We start from the raw sequence: 19,727 nt of genomic DNA, 5'->3' as shown, positions 1-19,727 counted from the left end.
TCTCTACCTTTTTGGAGTTCTTTTGTATTCCTGGGTTTTTGCTATGCTTTCATTGTTACAGCCTTTATGCTCATATCTCACTTATTTGGTTTTATACCAACAAAATTATTTTGTTTCCTTCAGTGTGCTTCAGTCTCCACGGTCTTTTATGCAGTGCCAAATTACACCTGAATATATATTTATATACACACATATATATAAGTGTGTATATATATATGTATCAAGAACACATGAGCCTTTCATACAGAGCAGTCAGAGCTAGAAACTGAAGAACATCTCTCAGGTATTTGGAGCAAATAAACTGTTAGGGGAACATTAGAGACCTGTTTTGGGGAACTGCATTTTGAAGAAGAGTTTGAAGACAGAAATTAAAACCTAGCAAAGAAGTGATAACCCTTGCTCTAGTGTTAAATAGACTGTAAATCCCACTGGAAAAGTATGACAAAAAACAGACAAAATAGTATTTTTATTTTCCAAATAATAATCAAACTGTGAGAAATGAACTTGTAAAAATTCGTAGAAATCTAAATAAATGTATATAACAATAATGATATAAAATATAAAGTACAGTATGACACACAAGCCCTTCCCAGATCTAGTCACGAATTCCCACTCAAAGGATAACGATCCTAGCCGGCGCCCATCAACAAAAAGAATAGACAGGACGCGGCCCATCAAGCTGACAGAAAAAAAAAACTCCTCAAACTGACAAGGACAGGCTCGGTGACCATCAACAGGGAAGAATAGACAGGACACGAAACATCAAGCCAAAACGGAGAGGCTCCGACGAGATATTCATCACCGGACCTGAACACCTCGCCTTACGGGCTACCGTTGGGGGAAGCCATCAAGTAAACAAAAGGAAAAATCCAACCGAAATATCCATCGGCTCCAACCCGGATCCAGCCATCCCATCCGGATGGCCTGAACCACAAGAGCCACTCAGAATTTCTTTACATATGAGGAGACTCGGTCCGGACGTCCATTCGACTCTATTCTCCAACGCCAGGAAATCAATTCATACGACAATCAAGGACTGTTGATGAATGGTGCCTGCCTGGAATTTGGCCTCAAGGCTAAAAATCCCTATAAAAACCCCGGACAGTTTACCCTCCTTCGTGGATTTGGGAACACCTATACCTTTGGGTATAGACCCCTGTCCACCCAGCGCTGCGCTGTTTGTTTTATTGTGGTTTTCCCTCATTGTTTATTTTTTTATAAAAATTGTTTTATAATAAATTGTTTTTATTTAACCCAAATCTGCCTTTGCATTTATAACAAAACACAATAAGATCTTTTAGCTTGAAGTCCATGTTTGCTTACTTGACTCTGAAATTTGGATCATAAGTTATCTTTCAAAATGTATCTGGTGAGCATATGTTTAAATTTCCCATTAAATAGTTCTTTCATATTTTTTTTCTCTCCTCTTTTTTCTAGCATTTAACAGGAAACAAGAAATCCCAAACTAACTTTTTTACATAAACTTATTATTCTAAATTTTTGGGTGGTTCATTAATCACTGTTCTGCGATTTTCAGCAGAATTAAATTAACAAAAAAAAATTACTTATTATTCTTATTCTCTCATCCAACTAAAGAGAGTATTTGAGACCTGACCAGGTAAAATACATGTGCCAGCATGTTTTCCTCTGTATTTCAAAATGAGTGACAAAGTGGTAGTGTTTCAGTAAACCTCTGCCAGCTAGCATTTCCAGAGCACTTCCAGCTTTCAGAAAACAAAGTTTAAGCTTTAGAATGTTCATTTGTAAATGCAAATTATCAAAAAAACCCAAAACATAAATCACTGGTTTCAAAAGCACTGGAAACTCAGCAAAATAAATATTATTCTGTAACACTAGGCTCCCTATCATACAGAGCATAAAAAAATGTAATTCTGTGAAGAGCTGTATGGAACCTTAGAATTTGAAATATTTTTTTTATGACAAACATCTCAATTTAATAGGCAGATGAATAAACAGAAGAACCAGAACTTTCCTTTCTAGAATAGAAAACCAGGGATGAATTTTGGAGACTAAATAAGAATTATATTGCTTACACTCCAGGGAAAGTCATTCTTTTCACCTTTGCTATTAGTGATTTTCTATATGTCAAGAGATATTCCAACAGAATATGGCTTCAGACTATTAAAAAAAAAAAATTAAAAAATCCCCAAACAAAAACAACAACAAAAAAACCCAAAAAAAACCCAAAAAACCCAAACCAAAATCTAAACCATCCCCCAGTAAAAAGCAGATTATCCAGCTCATTGTACAAATGCAAATTAAGCCACCACTAAAGAGCTGAGCAGAGGATTCAATTCTCCTTTTGACCTTAGCTCTTACATGCAATTACCTGCCTTGTTTTAAATAGCTGTTCCCCAGCCAGTGAAAAATACCTGCTGTTTCCATAGATGTTAATCTCTCTGCAGCCAAGCCAGAGCTCTGCTGCAACCTCCCTTTCAGAGAACATAAGGATTTAGGATGCTGCAGACACCCATTTTCTCGGACAGTCAGAGCTTACTCCCTTCCTAAATCATATATCACGCAGATACACCCCCAGAAGGATGGGATAAGCAAAGAGACTGCAGAACCCTGGCAAAACCCTTATTCCCCTATTTTATACAACTCAGGTCACTAAATATTACAAAAATTCTGAAATCAAAAATGCCAAAGGCTCCAGGGAGAATTTGCTGACATTTTGTAAATATTTGTGGACATTTTCCAGGCATTTTAAAGGGGTTTTCTGAATACTAAGGGAATGATATCTGTGCGCTATAGCAAGGATGGGAAGGGGTGGTGGTGGTTGATGAGGATGTATTGGCTAGTGGCATACCAGAATGGGATGTTTCCCAGAGAAACAGCTTCCAAGAGAAGTTGTGGATGCTCCATATCTGGAAGTTTTCACAGATTTGTGTAAGCTGGTCTAGTGGAAAGTGTCTCTGCCACCCATGGCAAGGGGCTTGAACCAGATGAGTTTTAGAGGTCACTTCCAGCCCAAACCATTCTGTGACTCACTCTGTTGGCTTTGCTCAGTTCATGAAGACTCACAATAAAACTCAGGAACTGAGCATCCAAGTCCACCTGTTAGGACTCAAATCACAGCGAAGTACCATAAAATAAAGGGGAAATTGCTGCTTTGCAGTCTAAAAGGTAAAACACCTAGTAAATTTGCAAGAAAGTGCAGTAAGGATTTCTGCTTATGGATTATTGTAACCTCGTGGCCAAAAATGCAGAGCTGCTGCCTTTTCCACAGAGAAGGAAAAGTGTGAGTAACCAAAAATTATCTGAATGAGTCTTTTTCCCTCCTAATGCTGAGATCTGTCCCCCACTAAACAATTCAACAAATTAACATTTGTCACTGTCCATGACTCCTGGTAATTCATCCTCTGCTGTATTCTACACCTAAAGAAAGAGGCTGAGTAGTAAATTACTATCTTGAATGTGATCACATTTTTTTATGGCTAAACAGCCCACTGCACATGCTCAAGTTCTAATTAAAAATAATAGTGCTCAACTTTTCTAAACACCCAGGCTCTGCAGCTAATGCAGCACGTGAGGGATGAGGTCCTCTGCTCCAGGCAAACACGGGAGATGCTGTCAGTGTGCTCAAGGCCAAGCAAAAAGGGCAACAGTCCCATCAGGGCAGGGAGAAACTGCTGCAATATAAGTAATTTGCAAAAGAAGATCTCATCTCACACCTGAAGTCACAACAGATATAAAAACAGGTTATTGTGTCTGGAACTGGCATTTTAGATACCACTTAGGTCAAGAAAAGTTTCCTGATCCTGTTCATTTACTGTTGCTTCCCAAGCATCAAATTCTTCTCCTTATCCCATGGCCTCCACTATTTCTCTTAATAAAAAAGCTGTTTTCCTCCAGTCAAGACATATAAAATGGTAGATTTTGACCTACATAATTACAGCAGCTCATCTAGATCATCTGATAAGTTAATCACATAACTGCTGGCAACAATAACAAAATCCAGTCCTAAACAGAAAATTAAGTCAAATAAATTTAAGAGCAAATCACCCTGGTGGAATCACAACCTGCTCATAAGGCATTTTATGAGAAAACTTCATCTCAATAAATCAAATAAATTCTGCAGTTATCCACCCAATTCTGCTTTTATCCAAGTGGATGATATTTTACATTGAATTTTAGAGAGAAACAATCAACTGCTACATTAAAAATCAAGACAATATTATATCAGCTCCTCTGTGTTCATGAAAGCCATTTCCAATCCAGGTGTTAAATGGATTAACTTATATTGCCATGTAAGAAGAAATCAAGTTTACCTGGCTGGATTTAATTTCCATTCTATTCTATCTGAGACCTCCCATTAAGTCTGAAAAGCATTTAAGCTATTTATGAACTTAAGTCTAAACGAAAAAGCCTCCAAGCCTCAAAATAGTGGTTTGACTACTTGTTCAGGGTGCAAATACCCATTCAAATACCTCATCTGCCTAATTTGAACTATCAGTTTTAAACCAGGTAGCTCTCTCCAGCTGGGTGCTATGACCACCAGCATGGAGTTCTTTGGGAAATGTCTCCACTTGTTTTGCTGGAGCAGATCCATTCTGTGGAGCTGATTCACTGACTCAGATTTGACCTGTTTTCTGTGTCTGTAGAAAATGCTCAGACTATTTTGTCCCATTCTTTGCCCCAATATTTAATTTCCAATGTGAGACAGTGTCATGCATCAAGAGACAGTCTGTTTCCAGTATCAACTCCAGCACCCACTTGGAGCTGGATACAAACTACAACCATCCAAAGATACTGATTTCAAACTGGGGACCCTCCAGCCCCCAGTTCATTCTCTTGGAGAGCCTTATGTTTGCATCATTAATTCAACAGCTAATAATTTTCTCTTTTTAAAGTAAATGTGCAGGATAGATGGTAACATGGTCAAAGTAGTTACCAATACCATTATAAAACACTTTATTTAAGGTGAGCACATCACTAACAGCTCATCACCTCAACACATTTTTTAAGACTACAAAAATAAGAAAAAATCCTGCTGCTTTATCACCCTGTTAAACTTCAGAAATACCTCAAAACAAATCAGCTCAGGAAGAAGACTGCAAATCCTTTTAATTGGAGGGTTTTTTTTTATGTAGCTAAATGCATGCAAAAGCAGTCCTGTATTTTAGGAAAACATGTTAGAAGACTTCTAAGTCTTGCAAGCAAAACCAGGAGTTAACTTCTCCTTAGCTCCAGAACTAGAGAAAGCAGGAAAGCTTCATCCTCTCTGCTAACAAAATCAGGAAAACACACACACATATTAATACATATATATATATATATATATATATATATATATATATATATATATAGTACCCTTACATACAATGATTTTCCAAAGCTTTGAAAGGTTTTATAGAATCATTCTAGTTATATTCCTCAGGAATGAAGATGAGCTCATTCACAGCAGCCAATATTTAGGTTATGTTGGTGATATTTTGGGTTATCAGCCAGTGAAGGATGAAAAGAATGAACAACACAAATGGGGGAGGACAGATGGACCCCAAATACTCATGTGAAATGGGCCAGCACAGGAAAGGCAGCAACTCTTTCCCCAAGGACCATCAGATTAATAAGGTAGCATAGAGTTATCTCTGATTGAACACCTACATATCTTCCCCTCATATCTTCATCTTGCTACACATGAAATAAATTATGAGGTCACTGTGATGGCACTGATGAAACAATACCTGTGTGATGTGAACAGAATGTCCTTGCCCTTAGATCAAAAAAAGAAACTACTCAAAGAGAGAAAACAGCTTTGGGGGAATGGATTTTGAGACAAATCCAAAGAAGTGACTTCCCTATCATCTTCAAAAGAACATTCCCATGGGAATGGACTAGAGCAATAGCATATAATACCTGAATAATTCAGGATGGTTAAGAGGGAAATGAAGATTGACATATTTGACCACTGAGTTCCTCAGATGCAAGAGAAAAAAAAAACACAAATCCAGGTAGTGGTACTCAAGTTTATTGTCATATCACAGGATGGTTCTTTTTGTGTGAAATCAAGACAAGCCAGTAGACTCAGTCACAAGATAATGATGAAGTACCACATTAACAAAAGCTGCTTTTCTCTCCTACAGAAACAAACAAAAGAGAGTTGTGTGAGTAAACAACTTAATTAAAGCATTTTTAAATGTAAATCTAACACTGCAACCTTTCCCAGACAGCCATGAGTCTGACCTGGCAAAGACAATAAAAACACAGCATACCCATGTGGTAATTGAGGCTTCAGTTACACACTTCCTCATGAGTTCTGCCTGTGCCCTCTCACTCAGATTTTTTCTTTTTGGGAGGAGGCATCAGCTTCATTATAGATAACAGACATACAGTCATGTCTTATAAACCAGTTCTCTCTAATATGGATGTGAGGTTTGTGTCAGGACTTTCTGACACCTCTAACACATCAAGTCAGTGGTGCTCTTAATTTTTCCATACTGGCTCAAGGAGGAAAGGAGAGTTTGTGGTATTATCAGTGCCCAATAGAAACAAAGGTAACAGTATTTGTAAGTGATTTCTCTCTAATTTACTAGAGGAGGTGTCTGGGGAAAAGCTGCTGTCACCAAAGTTTCAGGAGCTGTAGGAAAATACCAGCACAAGAATGAGTTATAATACCCAGCGTGAGGGCACAAACTGAAATGCAGGAATCCTCATATTTCATTTGAATATGAGGAAAAGCTTCCTTATTTGGAGTGGGACGACACTGGAACAAACTGCCCAGAGAAGTTGTGGAAAATCCTCTGGTGATATTCAAAACCCACTTGGATGTGTTCCTGTGTAACCTGCTGGAGATGAACCTGCTTTAGCAGGGGACTTGGACTTGATGATCTTCAGAGGTCCCTTCCAATCCCTGCCATCCTGTGATTCTGTGATCCTTACCACAGCTTCAGTAGATCTGGAAGCAGGAAGATTTAAAGCCACCAGAGGAATGGGCTTCTGGTCCAACCTCCCAACAGGAAAATCAGGAGAAAGGATCAACACTTAAAACAAAGGCAGATGATAATTGCATTCTCTGAGAATGGGGACCCAGAACCAAGAAGCCAGGCCTTTGCTGATCTTCCATGAACCTCTCTTATAATCACAGGACAATGCTCTGCTTCCACAAATTCCAGGATTCACTGTCCTTCAGGGACAGTGGTTAAGCCCTAGGAAATATTAACTGAGAAGCAGGGGAGTGACTTTGCTTCAGAGCCCTCCAATCTCCCAGTGCAAACCTTCTCCATTCCCTGCTGCACAGACACTGGCACATCCCTGAATCCTCTAATTCAGGAGAGAGAGGCCTCTGCAAGGATCTGCCCAGGGAAACCAACCACTGAATTAGCCTTTAAAAGGGATGAATCAGGAATCATTTTTACAGTAGGGCAATGCACCAGGGCAGCTAAACACAGCAGATCTTCACTGGTGCCCTGCTCAAGATGCCCATAGTAGTCTGGGGAGAACGGGAAGACCAAGCAGCGCCCTGCACTGCTCATGGTGTCTGCTAAAAGAGCTGGGCTCTTCTCATGAAAACCTTCTTGTTTAGTGCAAACCAGTGACCTCCTGATGCCATGCCTCAAGAGGGAGGCTGTGCAGCAAGTTAGCTGTGGAGCCTGCTCATTTCCCCTGGCATAAACCCAGCTGTTTTCATAACAAATTGCATCAGAACACAGATTGCTTTGGTTTACCCTCTTTGCTTTATTACACATCCCAGGCTAAAACAGCCATGATTAAACAGCATTCCCAAGCACTGCTTTAATTAAGCAGCATCACTAAGTTTTTTATGCTACACAGGAGCTCCTGATAATGTTGCAACCTTTAGTTTTAATTCCTTTACTGCAAAGTTGTGCTGAGAAAAAGCAATTTCCTCTACTTTGGTCACTACTTAGTACTCACCAGATACTCATTTTCAAAAATGCTAGGAAAAGGGCATGCATTTCAGCTAAAGTAATGTTTATTAGAAGCAAATTCCCAAACATTTAGAGAAGCTTTATGCAGACCCCATTGTAAGGGCCTTTCATGGCAATTATTGTATCCAAAAGACAATAGCCAAAAGGTTCTTCAAATGGGCAGATGAGTTACTACCTGATCTGGCAGCAGAGGTTCTTAAAGCTCAGAAAAGTCAACAAAACCATTAAGGGTTTTAGCCTTTGGTGATCAGTGAGGAAAAAGCAAAACAGAAATTACTATACTTCAGGTATGTAAGGCATGACTTTAATTTGTCCAAGACCAATACCAGGAACAAAACCAGGATGTTGGGGCTTGGAAAAGCTGAAATTACCAAAACAAGAATCTAGGCAGGAGCTAGAGGAAGCTGCCCATTTCCCCCTAGTATCCCCTCACAGAGCCCAAACCTCCCCACCACCCAAACCTGGATTATTACCAAGGATCCTCCAGGCCATCTCCCTGCCACAACTCCCCAGCCAGGCTACAGGGACACAGCAGAATCCTTTAGCTGCACCGACTCTTTGCTGCCAAGTATTTTGTACAACCCACCCAGCTCCTCCTGTCCCCATTTGGTGACTGATGACCTCTTGGGTATGGCACACATGTCAACCTAAAGGTAGAAATCCATGAGACTGTTAGTGGCCCTTTGAGTAAGTCTCAGAAGCATCATTTGATCAGGTTTGACTCTATTTCCCTGACTTCACAGGCACTTCACTAGATAATAGCTTATCTACCACTCCACAAAATGACAAGTTTTATCTGCAATTTCTAACAGTGTCACATAATAGAAAAAGAATATAATCAAGACTGAAAAATAGTAGCTTTAAAGGAAATAGTAACAATTGTCGCCCCTGGAAAAGCTGCATAGGGCTTTTTAGCCATAATTGCACCAGGAGAAAATACCACCTCTCCTGGCTTGCTTGGTGTTTGGGCCTCAGGGGGACCAGGTTTTCCTGCAGACATGGTGGAAGACAGAAAAATGAAGCTGCAGGTCAGCTTAGGGAAGGGAAGGGAACAGATTGGCAGCAAAGAAATGCATTCGGCACAAGCCATTGACTGTCCTTCTGCTGCTTTGCCAGGCTCCCAGAGGACCAGAAGGTTAAGTGGGAATGCAGAGCAGCTCCTCCCTGCCCGTGGAGTCAGCACTTGTATCCAGACACAGCACTGAACCAGCCACTTAACCCAGCCACATTCAGGGCACAGCAGCACAGCCACGTGTACGCTGCACTGAAGCCTCAGCACATTGTTCTCAAGGGGTTGGGTTTGCTGGGCTGTTTTAAGGCAAGTCAGGTGGTAGCTCTCTGTCTACAGAGAGAGGGGGGGAAAAATAAACAGCATCAGTTGTTGTACATGTCTTTGCAAGGCCATACCAGCTTTTGACAGCTGAAGGGCAGCTTGAGATCCTCCACTTGCTGAGCTCTTTTGACATCCCTTTACCTGACAAACATCCTCAGTTGGGGACAAGGGAAAAGCAAACAGCTAGAGATGTTGCACCACAGATATTTCAAATTAAATATGGCTTGACACACTTACCAGTGTGAGAGTTAGATGGCACAGAGCAGTCTACCTTGACAAAGACTAAGATTTAACTTCCTTTTGTGTATGTCATGAGCATATTCCATACAAGCTGCAATGGAGTTCCTTTCAGTGTTTCTCAAAATGTGGTTTATGCTTCCCTGACAATAATTCATGGCAATTAGGAAACTAATTAGAAAAAATTATTTTTTTTTATTATTTTTGTTATTAATTATTTATTTCAGAATTTTATTTTATATTGATAATGCATTACTTAATTCTGCCAGGCTGAGTTCAGAGCACACAAATTAAATTTCCAGTATCATGCTGCTGATACTGCAGAGCCTGGATCTTGTGAGGTATGACCAGAGTGAAAAAAAAAAACCATCTATTACAAGCACTGCATGAAAACAGTCTTTATCAACTGGCTTTTAAGACTGTGATCTGCCTTGTTTGCCTACAACAAAAGTTTAAGCTTCAGTCTCACAGCCAGCAAGAGATATGTTTTTGCATCCCCATTGCTTCAGAACAAAACACCTCTGTCTCCTCAAAATACAGAGTTAGAGTCCCAAATTTTCATGAAACGTGCCAGAGATTATGTAGCAGAAAGGAAGCAGAATAGACCAAAGGTCAACCCAGTATGAGATGAAAATCCTGACTTGTGTCCAGCTGTTTTGCATGCAATAAAGCAGCTAACGGGAAATTCAGACTATGCATGGAGAGCAGGGACACAGGATAGAGAACAGAAGATGGAAAAATATATCAGTGGTTTGATGGAATGATCCAACACTTGTCCTCCACACTGACTTACAACATCAAAAGAGTTCATGGAAGTTATCAACTACTGCAGTGGATTAGGAAACAAAGAGCATAAAAGGAAGATTCCAGAAATCAACAAAATTCCTTTCATCTCCAGAAAGGGCACAGAGGCATGACACGAAGAAGTTACAGTGCCTAGTTCCTGCAGGGCAGTCAGAGTCATGAAGTTCAGCCAAGGTTAAAGGCTATTCAGATAAGGAAGTTGGAACTTCCATAGACACAGAATCTAGGAAGCTTAATGTATTCTCTTTAAGGAAAGGTTTCATCTCATTCCAGATTTCTTAGAAGAAAAAAAATCAGCACAGTGCATATGAAATCAGAGGTGATAAAATTCAGGATATTCAATGTCTCTAAGTGGGAAAAAATAAAGAAAAAGAAAAGAGCTTACCAGATTAAAAGCAATATGATAAAAATCTTGACTATTTTTTTAGAAATATATTTATAATATATAAATATATGTTAACATAAAATTATAAAATTATGTTAACATAATATTTAATGTAATTTGAACTAGAATATTGTCATGGAGTTACTTTACCTTTAAGAAAGTTTAAGTTGCTGGGATCTGCCTGGCGTGTTTTCTCCTGACCAATTATCGGTCATTGCTGAGAATTGACAGCAGTTTAGGCCATTGAAAAGTGGGATCAACTTGTGAACCCTACCTTAAAGTGTAAAACCAGAGCTCTCTTGGTTCTCTCTTTGTTTCCTGGCTGGGAAGGGCGGCAGAGCTCCAGGCCTCCCGTTCCCTGCCCAGGCCATGCGGCCGGGCGGGGACTGGGCTGGGCCCAGCGTCTCCCGGCCGGGGGATGCGGGCCCTGTGGAGGGGGTTTTCTCCGGGCTCCGGCCGGGCCGGGCCGAGCTGATCTCTGGCTCGGCTGCAGGTTTTTTGCTGTGGCTGGATTCACTGGAGACTGCTGAGTGAAGAAGGAGAGGGGCTCTGGGCCTGCAGCGGGCTGGGCGCGGCGCCTACACTCTCCAGAGCAGCCATGAGGAACTTTCCATCGCAGACGGCTCCAGCTCCTGCACCGGCCGAGGCCACAGAACTACCTACAACAGCCTGGGCAAGATTTTAACTCTTTCATTTCCCAGATGAGACTTGCGGATTAATCTTTTTATCCAGACAGAGAAAAGAGAGTGATCAACATGAAAAGAGACTTTATAAACTACCAGTGACAGGAAAGAAAAGAAGCTTCAGAAAAGGTAGAGAATTAAGAAGATGCTTTAATTAAGCTGAAATATCTTTCTGTTAAAACTATGGAAATGGACAATAAGGTCTTGAAAACACTCCTTTAATTCATGACAGTAAATAGGGAGGAATAGAGTGTTCAAAGTGTAAATTTTGAGTAAAAAAGTAGAGTATTTATGGTACAGTGAAGTGCTGGAAGATTTGAAGCCTTGAGAGGCAATGAGAAAACTGTTTTCTAGTGAAGCTCACAGAAACAGATGAAGACTTTTTGCCTTTGAATAACTTATCCTTAAAAAATCCCATCCCTAGACTCATGGCCCATACACACTTCAGAGTGATGTGAAAATGGGAGGAGTGGGCTCTAATAACAGCAGCTCTGGGCAGCTAACATTAGAGCAATGGAAAACTATAACAAAAATAGTTTTTCTTGTGAGAAACTCCATAAATTAACAGGAAGAAACTTCTGTTTCTCTATAAAGACTGGTGAAAAGACTGTAGCAAGAATTGGGACTGTTTTAACCATCAAAGTTCCAAAGGTTTTGTCTCTTTTGTCATGTGAACAAGGGAATAGTGGGTAGACAGGGGATGAAAAGGTTTTTCTGGAAGTTTATTCTGGTGTTCTTATTGTAGTTTGTCAATAAACTTTCTTTTTTTTCCCTTTTAAGTTTTATGCCTGTTTTGCTCTTGTTCTAATCCATATCTCACAGCAAGAAATAAGTAATTTTCTTAGTTATTGGTTTAAAACCACGACAAATATATAAGAAAAACTGGTAAAATACAACAAGATAGAAGAGGCATAAATAGTCTTTTCTTACTAGAGAAATAGTTACTTTCCTAGTAACTATTTTTTCCTAAAACACTTCCCTTATTCTAGGTCTCATCCATCATCTGCTTGACATAGCAACAAAATATCTTTAAATTGTGAAATTCTACCAATTCTAAGAGAAATTAAGATATAATATAGAAAGAACTAGATGACACCTAAGAACTGAAATTTTGAGGTGTGACATTCAGATACACAACAGAAGGTACAACTTAAGCACTTCCTGTAAAAGGACTTCACCAAAGACATCCCAAACAGATTTTAGTATTTCACCAGTGGTCTCTTGCCCAGACACTTGGGTAGGAAAGGACCAGCTCCTTTCAAGGGCACCAGCTGGGGAAGCCAGATAAAGTGATTCTCCGTAAATGCATTGCAGCCTTTGCAAATCTCTAAGATTGAGATAGCCTGTGATCTTCCAGCAGAAAAAAATAAAATAAAAAATAATAAAAAAGAGCTGTTGCCATGATGCCCACACTGATAGACTCATAATCCAAAGCTGCATTTTAGCCACCTACACCTGACAGAACAGGCTTTTTTGCACCCTTCCTTACCACACAAAAATTGCCTGGAGAATGATGACCTTGAAGTTCACAATTTATCATGTTTTCTTCCTATAAAATAGTCTGATATTGTAGCAATTCTTTCTAAATCAATAGGTTTTAACTGTCACTGCTGTAACCATCTGTCCAGTTTCTTTGCTCACTCTTGACAGAGCTGGATATATGCAGCCTTTTTTAAATAGTTAATAAATTATACTGAAAAAGTTATTTTCAACTGGACAGTTTGTCTCTGCACAGAATCCAGACACAGCAAACTGAAGAGCCTTGGAAAAACTATATTATGAATATGGTCAGAAGGGCACCAAAGATAGCTCTTGAAAATCTTCATTTTTTCCCTTTTGCTGATTTAGTTTTCACATAGAGGGGAAAAAACTGTGCATTTCTGAGAAAATCTGTGAGCCTTTATATGAAGAGGGACTTTTTTTCCTTTTTCCAGTTTTGCATCAAATTAAAATTACTTTTCCATAGTACAGAAATTATCTTGGACATAACCAAGAAACAGAAACAAAACACTGCAAAACAATCAGTCATTATTAGTTTCATTTTTTATTGATTAGGCTCCTTACTACACTGTAATTTAGGTTAAAAGCAGCAGTAAGGCCAAGGGGCAGGCCATGAAAAATATTCTTAAAGGATACTGGCAGTTTTTAGCACAACTTGTGTTCAGCAATGTCTCATGCATCTCAGAACCAGCTGTGCCAATTAAATATGCACACCCCATGGCAAAAAGATTTCTGAGGTAACTCCCTAAATGCAGCACCTAACATTTGCAAGACAGGTTTGCTGCTTTCTGTGGTATTTGAATGATGATCCCCTTGGCCATCTGAAAATCTCAACAGCAGTTCAGATTTTTTTAATAATAATTTTGGAGTCTAAGAGGAAGTAAATACAATTAATAACATACCTGGTCGTCATCAGAGCACGAGCTCTCTTCTCTGACAACATGTGGCTTTTAGAGGACAACTCCCAACTATTCTGCAGATGCTGCCAAACGGAAAAGCAAAAGCTTTTATATAGTGATGAGTATTGAGTCTTTGTCACTTTTTGCACTAAAACCTGAGAATCATTTTCCTGAAAAAGTAGACCCAGCAGTTCCTAGTAGAAATTAATGACCATCTTCATTTGTTCAGGCAGGTGCACAAAGGTATTTTTGAAGCTCAGATAAGATACTGAAAAGACGTGTGAGGTTAGGAGGGTACACCCAGGGCCTGGGCAACCCAGCCCTGCTCAGCCCCAGTTTGTTTCCAGCAGAGTATCTCACACTGGCCAAGAGCAAAACCTGGCCTCCTCTTCACCTGACTGCAGGCCTTAGGATCTCAACCAGCTTGTGGGAACAATAAACGTTCAGTAAGCACATGGTTAAAAGGCATCTTCCTGCCTTAGTTCTAGGTGTCAGTACTTCATCATATATCCCTCCTACAAGGAAGTTTTACAGGTTTAAATTCTTTTCACAGTTGTTGTGTCTTGAAAACTTACTCAAATTTATTTTCCCTTCAGATTTCAGACCAAGACCAAAGTTCAAAGAAAATCATTTAACCAGGAAAGTAAAAGAAATCTCAAATGGAAAACATAAAAGTCAGTTTATATAAAGATTTCAAAGGCTCTGTTACTTTAATTAAACTCCAGGAAAATTAAAGGAAAATTAAACTCCATTTATTGTTGGATGAAACATAAAAGTAAAATCAAAAGTTAGGAAAACAGTGTATTTCATAAAAAGAAGATTGATTACGCTGCTTTGAAGGATGGTGACTGTATCTCCTCGCTTTATGAGCAAGCTAGTCATTTGGTCCATAGCAGCTCATCTCCACCTATCTCTAGATCTTCACATCACCCGAGGGGACAAAGGGAGTTGCTGGCACAGCTTTCTCTTCCTGACACTGAGCTCTATCCACACTGTCATCACACAGCCTTGAAGCACCCAATCTGCCACCATGCCAGGTCTTGGGAGAAAGAGTCTGAGCAAATAAAGCAAGTAATGTGAACAGGTAAACAGTAAAAACAATGCTCAGTAGAAAAAGCTAGAGCTAAGCTTGTGAAACAGATTCAGTAGAAAGATAGATTAATTAAAATTCAACAAAAACTTTTTGTTTATTTTCCTGATTCCAAAGGTTAAAAGCTCAACAGCTCTGTCCTCTTTTCTCTCTTGGGACCACGGATGAAGGCCTTTCACTGCCAACAAGCATAGACCAGCCACAGGATGGGAGATGAAGAACCCACATCTGGAAGCTGCTCTGCAGCTCCCTGCTATGCCAAGATTCCCCAGGACCTGTAGGACACCATGAGCAGTCTGACTCCTGCAGAAATCTCAGCTCTGGCAACTTCAGTCCAAATTACTCTCTGCACAGCAAAGTCCTCCATAACACCCTCCCCTGCAGACTTCCAGGCTTCTTAAGGCATAATTGTTGGCAGGAACTCACCCAAATCCAACTTTTGAGCCACCTGAATGTTACCATTGGCAACTGGAAATCTCAGAGCTTGCAGGCTTTCAGATTTTACAGGCACCAGGGCATCAATAACATACAGGAATTTAAGTGAAACTTCAGAACCATTTCTTTAATTAGAAAGCTGCTGGACACAAGGTGGTAACTAAATGTCAGAGAATGCCAGGTATCACACAGCTTAGAAACACACCACATGATGAAGAACTAAATTATGCACAGCAAAGCAGGAGAGGAGAATTTATTTGTATAATACATGAAAATAATACTCAGATGTTTCAGGTCAACCCCTGTAAGCTATTTCGTTTCACATTATGAGTAACTTGGTTATTTCTAGCTCCTCCAGAAATTGAAGAGGTTTCCAGTGGTAGTATTTATCATGTTTACTCCTACAATTCAACCCCAGATCTTCTTACCCAGCAGTGCTTTAGTGTTCCCTTGGGGAAAGGAAAAAACACACTTGGTTTTGAAGGTGGGGAGATATTCCTTTCCCATTAATGCCACGCCACAGTTCTTGCACCCAACATTACAGCTGTAACCGTAAGACCAATAATAGGATCTGCTTACACTGACAAGTGTGACATGAAAAAATGATTGGTAGAGCAAGACACTTGGTGCTAATTCAGCATTCACTCCGCATTTCTAAAGGCCGCACTTCAAACAAAATCTGAAATGGTCCAGTAGACTGAACACTTGCTTATGTAGCCACGACACACAGGATGCACAGCATGACATGCATCATGCAGAATGTACATCCTGAGCTTCAGCTTTATTGGAGAAGAACCCATTCATGGCCTGACACCACCATGCAATGTAAACTGGAGTGTGAAATGCAGGGAGATTTATTTCAAGAGCATTGAACTTACTTGAGACAAAAACAGAGTGTAGGTGCACCCTTGTTCCCCCAACTGCTTCCCACACCATCTGTATCCCTCAGCACTGTGGGAATATGCAGCGCTGAGTTGAGACCTACTCAGATAAACTGACTTGAGTTGGAGTGAGGGTTAATTTTTTTCAGGCTTCAGCATCTCTCCTTCTGATGCTGACTGCAATATCAAAGCCTTTGCCTTCTATATGCAAAAGTAAGCAACAGTCATTAAGCTACACAATCCAATTTTAATTAAGCAGACCAAGACATCATCAACCTGTAGTCCTCTAAATCTCTTCTCGCCATTGCAACAGTGGTCAAATTTTAATTACATATGATGAAAATCCAGGCTGGATAAGGAAAGTTTTCCCAAGTTGTCTTTTCACTTGATGACAAAGTACTCTGAGCTTCCTCAGAGACTTGCACCTCAAATGACTACTGACAAGATTAAGGATTGAGTTATCATCACTTTTTTTTTTTTTATTCTAATAATGAATCACAAGAATATTAACTGCTTGGTGTTGCAAGTGCCTGGAGCCAGGCTCCTATCCATGCAACAAAACTGTTTTCATATGCCACGCCAAAATTATCTTAAATTTATTGATTACATGTTTTATACTGTCAGAAGCTACAAATCACAGAAAATATTTATAGCCAAATTATCTGGCTTAATATAAAATAAATACAATAGATTTTAGAATGAAACCAGAACCCTAACATTTACAAGTATTATTAATAACCAAAAACTCCGTGAAATTACAAGTTCAGTGTTAGTGCACATTTAATAAAAAAACAAAAAAACACCCTCAACTTGATTTCTGATCTACAGTCTTAACCCCTAGTGTTATACATCTGGACTAATAACCTTGAGGGTATGTCTTCACTGATGAAGGAGTGCTCATTTTCTTTTCCTCTTGTCATTTCCAGATTTTTTAATGTAGTTTCTAAAAAGATAACTACCCCACCCCCCAGAAAAAAAAAACATCCATACATTTGCTTTTATATACAATTTTAACATCATTTTGAGACTTGGTATATATTTTATTACTAATAATCAATATTTCTTAGGCTACTGCACTTTCTATGAAACACTAAGTCAAAGCTTCATTAATTTGTCTGAAACGTAAGGGGACAACTCGCTTTTCTTGGAAAGTGACAACACTGATAACCCACTAAAAGAAGAGAACATTTTTTCTAGGCTAATTATAATATCCAGTATGGAACAGATATCCTTTAATAATAGTCTTTATTATGAGAATAAATACATAAAACAAATGCAATATATTAGCCACATTTCTTCATATACATTCAGAACAGAACAAGAAGCTAATAGGTATAATCAGCAGAACTAGTTGAACAAACCAATTTTTAGTAAGCCAACAACACTAGAGGAAAGTTGGAATGTTTATGCACCCGTAGCAGACAAAGAGCACGTGATTTCAATATTTCCTTTGTATTCATTTTAAGACAAACACACTGTAGTTGTAAGCACAAACTGCATGAGCTGACGGAAGTGTATTTAGCTCCGTGCGGTGGCCGTTTGAGGTTGTTCTGATTGCAACTGCTTCCCAAGGTATTCCCTGAAATACAACAAAAAATTAGATTGAGAAATGTTTTGGAGGGTGGGGAGTGCAATAGTGGTGGGAATTATGAAGACAATAAAGAAGAAAAAGCTTTAAGTTCAGAATTAATCCTTCAAATAATGTCTACTGTCCACAGTCCACTGGACTAACAATGAGAACACCTGAGCTTTAGATATCCATCATCTGCCCTATGAAAATAAAGTACAAATCAAACCTCAACAAAACTATCTAGAAAAGGAAAGAGCCCAATGGAAACATTTAGAAGCCCTGACAACTGACACAGAACACCCATGAAACAGATAAATTTTGCTTGTTGAATACCTGTTTTTGAAGCTGTGGCAAAACATTTTAAAGTATCCCTTTCCACAACCCAGCTGCAGAAGCACAAAGCACACTCTGGACACACAAAGGACATACTGGCAAAACAATCCATAGGCAAGCAAAACAGACACTGACTCAATAGCTACGTATTCAAGTTGAGAAAACTTAAAGATAATCAATCTAGGCCCACTGTATATCAACATTTTCTTTAAAGTGTTCTCTTCATCTGCGCTTTGAAGTGCTCTAAGCCACTTAATTTCTCTCTCTCTCAACACTGGAACATCTCCCAGAACACTAGCACTTGCCCTGAGCAACAGTATCTAAATTCCATGGAAAAATACTGCACAGTTATTCTGAATGGTACAATCCTTCACTCTCTCCTGAAAGCAGATCAACACTTCACAAAAAAGAACCACAAAAAAGCTGAAAGCGGTCTTTAATAATAGTACCTGGGTTGCTGCTTGTCACAGAAAATACAATAACTGTACCACTGTATCAAGTGAAAGAGAGGTTTCAGGACTCGTGAAATGTAGGCGTTCTTTTTCTACTTGCTGATCATACACTCAGTACTGTGCTTTCTCACTACACAGATATTTCAACCTACACAGGTTAAGCACTAGAAGCATCTCAGAGGGATGATCAGAAAGAAGTCTCAAAAAAACCCCACCTAACTCAAGAATATGTGCTTCTGCTTTATTAAAAAATAAATTTAAAAGATCGTTTTTTTTGCACATTTCAAGAATTAGTTTTTAGCTTAGTGTGCTGCTGAACAGATTCCTTATGCATATAAGGAATAACTGTTATATAATAAACAGTTATTCCTTATGCTTTGCAATTCCTACTGCACAATGAAGTTTAGCACCGACCAACACCACTTTTCTCAGTTTTAACATTAAGCATCCAGAAAAGCAGAAGTTCCTATTAAACATTAACTTCAAACACCACTAGCAAAGAAAATAACACATAATTTGTATGCTGAACGATATGTTATGATTTAGCACCTTCACTTACAGCTTCATAAGATTTTGCTGTAAAATCACAGTATTTTAAAGCTTGGGCTCCACTTCATAGATAAAACTCTTGCTCATAACAGACAGGTTATCACCCTCAAAGTAGAGGCTCCAGCTGGGAAAGAAGGAAATAAATGAGCTGCTCTCTTGTGTTTTTGTAGGACTCAAAACTGTACCGCCAAAACAATTTGACAGTCATCCAAAAACACAGTCAGCAACTATGGAAGAGCTTCCACACTCACCAAACCTCCTTTTGATCCATGTTTTTGGCTGTTTGTTTGGTTTTTTTTCATTTGTTTCATGTCTATATGCATGTACTGACTCTAATATTTCTTCTCTGACATCCAGCCTTGAAGGCAACTGACACTTGCTACATACATGCCTGTCATATTACAAGCCCACATTATTTATTCTTAAAGCACAGATGAACTATATTGAATGTGAAATTCCCACACTATTACTTCAAAGCAGGAAAATCAATCAAGCTGATAATCTGTACCACAACAACTATTGCAAAGCTTACACTGTTTCAGATACGTGACCAAGGCTTTCTAAAAACCCCACCAAAGTGCAGTGTAGTCAGCAAAAAATCTCCAAGGCAGCAGGGCAGTAGCACATTTTGTAGGTATCTAGTGCCTTCACAGACATATTCAACTT

At 39.2% G+C, this 19,727-nt stretch overlaps 1 protein-coding gene across 4 annotated transcripts in view; it reads right to left on the bottom strand.

Annotated features, from left to right (window-relative positions):
• Window positions 1-15,382: 15,382 nt before the first annotated feature.
• Window positions 15,383-19,727, bottom strand: part of ATP6V1H (ATPase H+ transporting V1 subunit H) — a 49,603-nt gene continuing 45,258 nt past the window's right edge. For all 4 annotated transcript variants that reach the window (XM_014257833.2, XM_088063789.1, XM_088063791.1 and 1 more), the window contains one exon: window positions 15,383-17,736. In XM_014257833.2, the coding sequence (XP_014113308.1) occupies window positions 17,676-17,736 (61 nt within the window). In that variant the 3' untranslated portion in view covers window positions 15,383-17,675. The remainder of the gene's footprint in view (window positions 17,737-19,727) is intronic.

The sequence above is a fragment of the Pseudopodoces humilis genome, chromosome 1, assembly GCF_049639895.1.
Source record: "Pseudopodoces humilis isolate 2021_Gansu_Grassland_sample_001 chromosome 1, ASM4963989v1, whole genome shotgun sequence".
In the NCBI taxonomy this organism is placed as follows: domain Eukaryota; kingdom Metazoa; phylum Chordata; class Aves; order Passeriformes; family Paridae; genus Pseudopodoces; species Pseudopodoces humilis.
The sequence above is the reverse complement of the archived record's forward strand: the minus strand, read 5'-3'. Positions and strand labels throughout refer to the sequence as shown.